General features: G+C 53.1%; 1 protein-coding gene across 1 annotated transcript in view; it reads left to right on the top strand.

The window, feature by feature from the left end:
- Positions 1–11,251, top strand: part of Oca2 (OCA2 melanosomal transmembrane protein) — a 276,342-nt gene that overhangs the window by 150,684 nt on the left and 114,407 nt on the right. The window contains exons 21-23 of the mRNA XM_012517636.2: positions 592–651; positions 1,218–1,322; positions 10,655–10,748. Of these exons, the coding sequence (XP_012373090.1) occupies positions 592–651; positions 1,218–1,322; positions 10,655–10,748 (259 nt within the window). The remainder of the gene's footprint in view (positions 1–591; positions 652–1,217; positions 1,323–10,654; positions 10,749–11,251) is intronic.

Genomic DNA, 11,251 nt, shown 5'->3' with positions numbered 1-11,251 from the left:
AAAGTGGTTAGGATAGATATATAGTTACATTGTCTTAATGAATAGAGTGATTTGTTCTAATGATGGTTGTAAATAGGATCTCAGGTCCGCATCTTGTACAGCAATTAACCACTAAGAAGAATATATGCAGTGTGTCGGTTATTGAAACTATCCTTCTGAATTGATTTGAAACTGTCTCATTGCTATCTGTTTTATCAGTAAAATTATGAAAAAAAGTGTGATATTTGACATAAATTGGAAATGCAACTTCCTCGAAGGTCCTTAGTGAGGAACAGCGTTCCATCAGGCACGGAGCCACAGCAGCCTTCCAGAGCTTGCAAGAGGCCGCCTTTCATTCAGATTTAAATGTACCGTGGACAGTGACGTCACCAGCGAGAAGTCCCTGCCTCTGCGTCTGTGCACCTTCAGTGTGGATATGTGACAGTAAATTATTTCCAGACTGGATATTTGAATCTGATCTTTTACGCCAGACGAGAATGTGGGCCTGGCTTGTGTTCGCTTCTTTTAATTTGAGAGACAGTTTAGCAAAATAAGTCTTGTGTCTGTCTATTCTCACTCGGAAGCAGATTTTCAGTGCTCCCTCTCTTCCAGGCGTTGGCACACCTCCACCTGATAGAATACGTCGGGGAGCAGACTGCTTTGCTGATAAAGGTACACTCACTGCTCTAATAGAGTTTCCAACCACTGTTATTAGATTTTTGTGAAAAAAATTCATCAAGAATAAGTCATGCTAATTATGTAAAAAGCACAGCAGGGAACCTATTTTATCCTGGTTAGTCTGGAGATGAGGGGCGCTTTTCCCCAAAAACCATGTAATTATAGATGCCTGTTATTTTTCTGATCACCTTCGATAGAGCCCAAGAATGAGAGCAGAGGTGTTGAGTGAGTGCCGCTAAAGGCCCAGTCCCTGGATCAGTCAGGACGAAGGCTCTGTGCTGCACTGTGGCCACCGGCCTGGGTGTGGAGAAGGGGCACTGCCCTGCCTGCCTCTGGCCTGGGAATTCTCCACTCAGTTGCTGGTAGAGCCCAGCCGCAGCTCCTGGGCTGGCTGTGTGGCTCTGCCCTGTGCTTGCGCCCTGGTCCTGCTGTGTGGCCGGGGAAGGGCTCCCTCTCCCTCGGTGCCCGCTGAGTCTCGCCTGCCACAGAGCTGTACCCTCAGGTGGGAGGGCTGACAAGAGCTGCTGGTGTGCAGCATGACCGCTATCTCCTCCCTCCAGATGGTCCCAGAGGACCGGCGCCTGGCCGCGGCCATTGTCCTGGTGATGTGGGTCTCAGCCTTGGCATCGTCCTTGATCGATAACATCCCGTTCACTGCCACCATGGTGAGTTGCGTGCTTCCGTGAGCCTGAGGGCTCCACTCCTGCCGGCGCGCAGCCCGGGCTTGCCCTTCCTTCTGCGGAAGCAGAGCGTGAAACATGCTCGCTCACCGCCATCTGTGAATCAGAGGGCGACATGGACACAGCCGAGGGCAGCTGGGCAGGAGCAGTTAGCAGGAAGCTGGATGCAGCTCGGCGGGGCCCAGCGCTGCAGCCAGCACGATGCTCGTCCTTGGTGACTCACCATGCTTGTCCTTGGTGACTGGCTGCTCTGGCGTCACCCTGCTCAGGACCACGCCGCCTCTATCATATGGGAAGTGCGCAGTGTAAGTCATTTAAAAAGCAAAATAAAATAAAAAGGTAATACGAGATAGGGAGATAGATCCTCTGCGATGGGAAGAGGACCTGGAGCGGGAGGGGCAGGGAAGAGAGGACAAGGGGCAGAAACAAAGCTGAGCCAAGACGCGCTCTGCGCTTCTGGGATGCCATGATGGATGGGATTGTTACACTCTGTACAGCAAACATGTGGGAATATAGTGAATGTAAAGAGGCAAAAAATTGGTTCCGAACTTGACAAAGAAATATTTGAGACATCAAAAGAGAGGGATTTTTAGCTTTATTTCCTATGAGCGCAGAAGCCACTCCAGCTGGCTGGGCGGCTTCTGGCTTGCCCAGGGAGGGCTGATTGTGTCTGTGCCTGGGTCCCGGTGCACACTGGCCGTGCCCATGGCAGGCTTCTCCTCGGGCTGGCTACTGCTGCCCCCCGTCGCTGTCTCCACTGGCCTGGGTGGGGACAGGGACTGACTGTGAACTTCAGGGGCACAAAGTGAAGGTGGGAGCAGGGTGTGTGTACCAGACCTCAGCTCCTTTACAAATGCTTCGGGGCACTGGGCACAGGGTCAGTAGTGTGGGGTACACTCCTGCAGGGGTCTGGGGGCACCCTATCTCTCCTGTGAGTGGAGAGGCAGTTCTCAAGCTACCCCATCATCCTGAGTCATGTGGGGGACAAGGGACCCAAGGTAAGAGGTGCAGTGCTGGCAGCGGGGCAAGGGTGGCCCAGGCGTGTGGCAGCGTCTGCGGCCAGGACCTGGAGATCTGTAGCGAGCCGACCTGAACTCACGCTGTCTGCCGTTTCACCCCTAGGCGCTGCCCCTGGTTCTGCCAGAGTCTGCCTCAGGACGCCTGATCTGCCTTTGTGGCTGCTCTCATCTTTTTGTGGAGTCCCAGTGTTGGGAGGAACCCCATAGAGAGCAGTGTTTAGGGGCAGTTACCTTTTGTGGAAGAGGCAGGAATACGAATATAAAAATGTATCTTCTGAAATAAAAGATTGAAGGGTAAAGTAAAACCAATTGTTTTCTACAGTGCTTACCTAAACACTTCAGGCAGAGATGGGCACATTCAATTTTAAAAGTGAGTCTGAATTCTACATTCTTTACAAGAAATACACTTTAAATATAAAACCAAGCTGAGAGAAGCATGGGTGAGGAGCTGGCCTACGACACTAGGCGTAGGAGCGTTTCTGTGACTTTAAAAATGATGAGCAAGATAAATTTCAAGAGAAAGAGCACTTAAGAAAGGGCTTCTGTTCCGATAAGAGGGCTGATTCGCCACGCAGACTTGATGTGAGCTACACATATGCCTCATGATAGCCCCTAGTATACCGAAAAGAAGTCTAAAGGATGGGGCCAGCGAGATAGCTTAAGCGCCTGATGAGGCAAGCTCAGGGACCCGGGTTTGATCCCTGACATGACGTGCCATGCTGGCCCTGGCCCTGGGCACACTGAGCCGGCCACCAAGACCCGGCGTGGTGACGCATGCCTAAATCCCAGTGCTGGGGACGCTGTGAACAGGAGATCACTCCGAGCCCGAGCTGCGTAGTGAGACCTGTACCAAGTGCACAGCCTCCTGGTCAGTGGGCGGAGCCTGTCCTCTGACTTTCACAGCAGCTCTGGAGCTGCCTGTCCACAGACCCTGTGCTCTCCAAGGCTTCCCACAGAAAATGCAAGAGTGCCGCAGGGCCTACCGTGGCCATGTGCAGCCGCTGCCTGAGCCTTGCCTGACCACACCAGAAGGACAGTCAGGAACCTCAGAGCCCCCGTGTGTCCCTAATAATGGGTCCTCTCTGTGTCAGTCAGCTCCAAAGTTCTGTGAAAGAAGTGTCCCGTCTGCAGCAGCAAGAAGCCCGAGGAGAGAATCACACGGTGTGAGGAAGGGGTGGTGCCAAAGCACGCGAGCGGCAGTGAGCAGAGCGGAGACACGTCCTAGCAGCTGAGCTGGAACTGCAGGACGCAGGAAGCGAAGAACGCAGGAGGGCCCGCCAGAGGTCCCATGCGGAGCAGCTGTAGAGCGCACAGTACAGTTAGATGTGAAATGTGGAGCGTCTTGCAATCCTGCAGTGAGGGAAGACAAAATCACCTATAAAAACCATGTCCTGGAGGCCGGAGGCTGTGCTGTTGGACAAGAAGAGAAGTAAGAACTTCAAGGACTGGAAAAGAAGAAATGAAAGCTTTTACTGCTTACACAGAACATGAATCTGGGTTCTTAGAAAATCCAAAAGAATACATTTATTCGCTGTTATAATTAATCAATTTACCAGGGAATCTAGACTTAAAAATTAGTTCAAAAATCAGTGGTATTTCTATGTAGCAGTGGCACACTAATAGAAAATGAAGTTCTGGCATAACTGCAGGTTACAGTGGCGTCTGAGCGCGAGTCCCAGGCCCTGGCTCAGCTAAGTGTTTTGCACCTCCCCGGACGGACGCTAGTGGGACAGCTCTTGCTCCAGGGCCTGGCTCCCAAGGCAAGGTCAGCTCGCTTTGCACATCCCCCACTGACCACGAAGCCCGAGCCCACCCTGGGGCATCCCGGGCAGAGCGCAGGGCCAGGCTCATCACGCGCTCACTCACTTTTTCTTCTGCCTCAGGCGCTCGCAGGTGAAAGGCCTGGCTCTCTAGCCACACTTCAAGGCTTTCCGACCCAGATCCCTCTGGGCCTGACTTAGTGTTGGAAATGTAGGCTGTTCCATTTTAAAAAATAAGACACTTTTCACATTTTCATTCCCCAAATTTTAACAGCTATCTGTGGCTTAACTTTAAAATATGAATCAAGGAATCAGAGAATACTGCAGCAAATGGGGTCGCCCTCCCTTCCCTGCAGGGGCATCTTCCAAGCCCATCAGGAGGGTCTGCAGCCACAGGGACTACCAAGCAATATGTGATTATACTGTGTGCCTTCTTATATATATATATGCAGCTAAGGTAAAATTTAATTTATACACTAGGTTCTATAAGAGATTAACAACGATAACTAATAATAAGATGGAACACTCATAACAATGTGAAAGTTATTTAAAACGTGAATTGTTTATTTCTAGTGTTTTCCATTGTGTGTTTTTGGATCATGGTTGGTGTTGGGTAATGAAGCTGTGCAGAACAAACCTACAGTAAGAGGGGACCAGGTGGCTCCTATGCCTTTACCACTCAGCATGAGGAAATATGCATCTTTTATCTGGTTTTGTTCAAGGTTTATGGTTTGTTAAGAAATGAGCGGGTAGATTCAGCTGTCTCTTGGAGACCCTAATTTCAGCAGTATGTGGTCAGAAGCTGTTGTCAAAAGGCTCTGATGTTTAGTGGACGGTTGTGCTCTAGCCGCATGATTTGAAAATCTGCATGTCAGCCTATGTGTATTGTTTCTGCTTTGGTCACTCAGTGTTCCGTGTCCCTTCAGGCTGACACATGTAGGGCCTTCCCTCAGCCCTTACAGAGTGACAGATGTGACTCCAAGCTGGGGAGGTCCTTCTCTCAGGACAGGGGAAAATGCAAACAACCCTGCAGGCCAGCCGGCGCGACAAGGGACAGCACAGTTTGCTTTTGCTTTTGTATTGCTTCATTTCTTAAAAATAAAACAAATAGCTTGAACAGAGAGAGAACAGGATATTCCAGTGTCCCCAAGTGTGTGGCATGTGACAGAGTGCGGCACACACCCACGCGCCCACACACTGCAGTCACGGCTTCAGGCTGACGCACTGCCTTTAGGTAACTGGTTCTGGTGGGGCAGATTGTTCTGTAAGTTGCTCTAGTTCTTGTGCCCGGTACATTTTTCCATCGTTTTCTTTGTGTTAGACGTTCAAGGCTTGCCTTTTACGTCCTTTTCTTCATGTTGCAGAGGGTCTCCATCTCTGTTCAGAACCTCTGCCTGCTTTATGTTGTTGCCAACTCTTTATTTTCAGTCTTTAAATGTTTTTTTAAAGGAATAGTTTCAGCTGCGTGTTTTATGGCAACATGTGAGTAGCTTCTTAATACTCGGAGCAGATAATCTGAGCAGGTGATGACTTCGTTCCTATTGTTTTGGTGGAGACCATTGTGTCCACAATGTGCAAGACAGTGTCAGCATTTTAGTCTGGAAGGAAATGTGATGGGTGAGTGCAAAGCCAATAAGCACCCCCAGGAGACAAGGTGTGGAGAACGCTGACTACGTGTACAGAGAAGGGAGCGCTGGGGCATCTCCTGAGCAGCATCTCCTCTCCAGCGCAGAAGGCCAGGGCTGCTGGCCACCCTGGACCTGTCATCATGACGTCCAGAGGCGGGGTGTCACTGGGCATGCTCAGTGTGAGCTCACTGTTCCCTGCGCACATCCTCAAGCATGGCTGTGGGAGTGCTTCCTGGGGGGGCCTGCAGCATTCGATGTGACTATAATGAGCAGCATTCCCTCTCGGTTCCTTAGGAGAGCAGTTCTGTGGTTTGGGCAGGTGTCTGTGGCGGGCCTTAGCTAAAAACCAGAAACAACCTGAATGGATGGTCAGTCTTTTTAAGGGATTGCAACCTCTTTCCTTTCAAGCACAGGCAAAAGTTCCTGCCTGTTGGCTGACAAGTCAATAGAGCCCCTCTTGGTTTAAGGAGCAAGGCACTTCCCTGGGGACAGTGGTATTTCTAGGAGTTCTTGAGAATTCCTCTCGGGCATAATGAGAGTGGGACGAGGCTGCCTCCTGGAGCCCTGGGTTCCTGCCCAGGCCTCTGGAGTGCCATGTCTGATGGGAGGAGCCCAAATTCTCTGCTGCAGAGGAGGAGAAAAAGGGCATTTCTAGCTTCTGTCTTGGGGCCAGGATTCGTAAAGGAGAGTTTGCAAAACACAGGAGAAGCCTCTGGGTCTCCTTCTCTGCGCTTAAATGCCTTCTCCTCGAGGTGGGGTTTGACTTGTCCTCTGGGCTCATGGTGCTTTGCTGACACCTCCACCTAGTTATTCCCCAGTCACATAGCTGAGAATATTCAGTGATGTTCTGGGAACTCCGTCCATTCACGTTCATGTCCTCATTACCAGCCTGCTGTTTGGCGCAAAGAAGTTATCTAGCATGTACTCACAGGTGAATAAAGAGCGGATTGGCTGCGAGGTTGATTGTCTAAAGTAACTTTCCATGCACACTGTCAGCCTGCCATGCACCAGCCCCCGTGACACAGGGCAGCTGGTCCCCTTGGGACTCCACCGTGTCCCTTAGAGCTACAGAGCCTCTCACTGCCCATCCTCCCTGCTGGGCCTCACCATCCGAGACAGCCTGCAGCTCAGTGGATGGGGGTGTCTCTGCATATACTGCTCTTAATGTCTCCCTCTGTCCTGGTGCCTTAGTAGCTCTTCGCTTATTGCTGAGACAAAATACCCAATGCCTACCGTTAAGAGAGGAAGGGTTGTTTAGGGTTTGTAGAGGCTTCAGCTCATAATCAGCTGGTCACAGGGCAGGGTGGATTTGCAGAGGACAACAGCACATGAGGCCAAAGTCAACAGCCAACCTTGGCAGTGTGTTTCTGCACCTTCAGCACCCCATCTAGGCTGCTGGGATTAGGGGGTGCCAAACCGGGCCGCGAGCTGATCGTGCAGCCCTAATGCCTGCACCGCACACTCCAGATGCAGCCACTCTGGAAAGCCCTATGACTGCACGAGGCAGTGGGAGGACCCTTTGACGCCAACCATCACACCCAGGCAGCAGCCCCACAGCAGGCAAGCCTGTGTGCCCCAGCAGGCAGTGGCCCCTGTCCGGAGCCTCCTTTCTCTTCCGTGGCTGCTGGGCCGGGTAGGCACTGTTGCTGGGAGGTGCCCGGGAACAGCTGGGCAGCGCTGTGTCTGTGAGTGATCTCAGGGACGGCTGAGTGCACTGCTTGTGCTTGGCACTTGGGGAGCACCAGGAAGAGCACGAGTACCTCGAGACTGTTGCTGTTGGGGTAGCCGGCACCCGAAGGCACGTTCCTGCCCCTGGAGCGTGACCGCCTGAGTCTGTGTCCCTGGGTTCTAACCATTCTTCTTGTCCCCTTCCTCACTGTCTCCTCACCCACAGATGTAGAAAGTCCTCCCAGCGCAGTCCCCACCCCATCAGGCGAGGTGACGCCTCACTGTGAAGTCAAACATATCGTGACATCCCGCACTGATTCTGCCTGTGGATAGATGCAGTACATAGATGAGTCCTTAGGTCTCTGCCTGCAGAGAGTCCTGTGTGTGTGTGTGTGTCTGTCCATGTGCCCTGTGCCTCTGCTGGAGTAGAAAGAAGTGCACTGCTGTATCCTCGCCACCCAAGCCGTGGTGGCCTGGGCTGGCTCGTGTGGGTCTGCAGGGGTCAGGTCACTGGAGTGTGATTTCTCAGCTTGTCTCTGTGGCCGGCTCCATCCAGCATCCTGAGGGTCTACATGCTTGGGAAGCCTGCTCAGGGCTCAGTGGGAGGAAAGGACTAAAGGACATGTTGCAGGAGGATGGCTCTCAGGAGCACGGTGACTCAGGCTCCTACTGTCATGGCTGCCTGTGTTCTGCCTGTGACAGTGCAGCTCTGACTGAGGCTGGGTGTCCACAGAGATTTAATCCTGTGTGGCTGCACGGTCCTTTCACTGTGAACAGAACTGGAAGGGGCAGGGGGTCTTCCCAGTACAGGCTGGCAGACAGGACATCTGGGGAGAGCTGTGGAGGCGGGCCAGAGCTTGCTAAGGACAGCAGCAGGCCTGGGAGGGCGGCTTCCCTAGAAGGTTCTCTGCCTTTGTCCCAGGGCTGTGCATTTCAAGAGACAAAGTGAAGCCTGTGCTGCCCTTGGGGGTAACGCCCTTCCAAAGCGTGCTACTGGTTTGCAGTGGTTTCTCCTACATTTGTGTTGGCCGCTCTGCTGTCTGCAGCACCCAGAAGTGCAGGCTTGCCACATTCCCTTCTTTCGTCAGCCAAGGCAGGGTGCCAAGCAATTCAGGGCCTGCCAAAGCCTTCCTCCATTCTGGTAGGGTCGCCATGGAAGCTCTACCTTGCTGCCACATGCAGAGTAGAAAGAATTAGATCACAGATGGGGTTGTCTCTTCTAGTTGGCTGGATGGGGCTTCGGGGAACCATCTAAGCAGAGCAAAGCCAGGTCGTGGGGGACCCCCGAGATTTGGGGGAAAGGAGATTTGCTGTTTTAGGTCTTCCTTGTTTCCCTGCCCTCGTCCCTTCCCTTCATGTGGACCTTAGTTATCTTTAACAATGACATCTTAGGTAATACTTAACACTGCTACGTCAACTTGATGTCAGTGCTTCATTCTGTTTGGTCCAATCAGAGCAGACAGGGAGATAGCAGCAGGCAGTTTGCAGCCCCTGTCTGCCCTGCACGCGCATGGCTGTCACTTGGGGCAGCAGGAGGCCAAGGGGCTCAGAGGGTGAGGGGGCGGGCTCTCGCGGCATGGCTCTCCACGCTCGGCCGTTCAGTGCGTACTTCTGTCACCTGCCCACCCTCTGCCTTCTCAGCCTGACTCAGGTGACGAGGAGCTGCGGGCTGCATCTGCGGCTGCGCCTCTCGCATCTGCTGCATTGCCTCAAGCCCACTCTGGGAACCCCAAGCACACTGTTAAATCTCTGGCAGAATTCTCTGGCAGGCTTTTTTCACTGACATTTGATCTTTCCAACCTCCTTGGCTTAAATAGAAAGGGCTCTCCGGCAGTTTTCAAGTTGAAATGTTACTATTCTTATCTTGGTTTTGAATTCAAAGCATGATGATTTATGCACATGATTTTGTGAGCTTCCTTTGACAAGCTCCGAGGACACCCTCCATTGTCTGTGTTGTCATTCAACTTCTGTGTGGAAGTCACCTCTTCAAGGCTGCCCTGCATCTCCTGGGCTTCTCTCTAGGCTCCACCAGGAGGCATTAGGAAAAGCGTTGCTGGTGGCTGTGACACCTGGCATGGGAGAAACTCAGCATTTAATTTTAACACTTGCATTTTATTCGATGTCATTTGAGTTCATCCTGTCTCATTCAGGTACAGAATAATACAGAAGGCTGCACCAGGGCCAGTGGGTTGTGCTTTGGGCAGACAGCGTGAGCAACAGCAGGAGTGTGAAGCCCAGGCTCTGCAGGGATCCCTCGGGCCCCAGTCTGACTGTGCCATGGTGCGGGCGGCAGAGGCGCCAGAGACGGGGCAGCTGCCGTTTCCTGCATCAGCCCAGTGCTGGCCCCGAGGCAGTGCCCTGGATGTGACCAACCATGTGGGTCACAGGTCTGTGCCTGGGGTGGTGCCCAAGCCGCCCTCTCAGTGCCCAGGGGTGAGGTTCTTTCACTCTCTCTGTCCCATGGACTAGCCATCGGCCGGCAGGCTCCTGGCTCCATGACTCCGCACACACAGGTGGCACATTTGGGGGATCAACAGCCTGGGCGAAGAGTAATCATGGCATGGCCCAAAGATGCAGGACAGCAAACGCCCCCTATCGAGGCACTCAGGAGGTTCAGGAGCAGCACATCTTGAGCACTGATCTCTTAGATGCCTTTCACTGCCATGCCGGCCTTGTTGGTTAAGATAATGTGAAATTCGTCTCTGTCAGACAGGCGTGGCGGAAGCTCCCGTGACTCACTAGCTTTCTGCATGCCAGCAGATGGTGTCTGCTGTCCTCTTGTGAGTGTCCTGGGCTTGGGGTGCCTGGCGCGGCAGAGATGGGAAGAGCTTAGCCCAGGTCTGTGCTCCTGGGCCTCTGTGCATCCTTGTGTCCTCCTCTGTTGGTAGAAGGAATACCAGACTCACACGAAAGATGTCTGAGAGTTAACTAAAATGGTGTGTGCATACAGACTTCGGAAATGCTGGTTGGATTGTTGTAGAGCCAGACGCTGCTGCAGGCTCTTGTGACTTGAGCCCATTGCACCTGCAGCAGCTGGGGAGGGGGCAGCTGCAGCTGCAGGGGCCCACTGGTCGAGGAGGCAGGGAGGCACAGTTTGTGTGCATGCCCAGGTCACTTTGGTTTCCTTCCATGCGTGCTGTGGTCCTCGCAGTCCGACTGCCGGGAAAGCGCCTTGGATGTGGTGAATCAGAGCCGCAGCTCTTGTGAGTTTCTTGAGACACAACAACATCCTTTGCCCACAGACTCCTGTGCTCCTGAGCCTGAGCCGAGACCCTGGGGTCAGCCTGCCGGCCACGCCACTCATGTACGCCCTGGCCCTTGGTGCCTGCCTAGGAGGTAAGGGGGCTGCCTGTGGGAGGGGTGGGCGCCGCCTAAGCCCAGAGAGAGGGTCGTACACACAAACTGAAAGAAGATGAAGCAGCACCCATCAGGTCTTCACACCCTCAGCTTTGGGCCGCTCCACAGTGCCTCAGTTCTCCCGTGGGGATGGTCACGTCTCACTCTGCGGAGCTGCTGCCAGCACCCCAAGCTTGTGGCCAAGGACCTTCAGGACTGATGTCACAAAGCTACAGTGTCCATGCCTGAACTCAAGTGAACTGCGCTGAAGGACCAGAGTGTCCTCAGCTGCAGCCCTCCCCGCTCCGCTCCCCTCCCCGGCCCTCCCCCTCTTATGGGGTAGGACTGAAGTGATGCGCAGGGTAAGCCTTTTTTTTTTTTTTTTTTTTTTTTTTTTTTAGCTGGGGATTGAACTCAGGCCCTTGCGCTTGCCAGGCAAGCACTTATTCCACTGAGCCATCTCCCCGGCCCCAAAATGGCGGAAGGACTTTTTTTTTGCCCCT

This window comes from Octodon degus, unplaced genomic scaffold, assembly GCF_000260255.1.
Source record: "Octodon degus isolate 3935 unplaced genomic scaffold, OctDeg1.0 scaffold00199, whole genome shotgun sequence".
NCBI lineage: Eukaryota > Metazoa > Chordata > Mammalia > Rodentia > Octodontidae > Octodon > Octodon degus.
The sequence above is the reverse complement of the archived record's forward strand: the minus strand, read 5'-3'. Positions and strand labels throughout refer to the sequence as shown.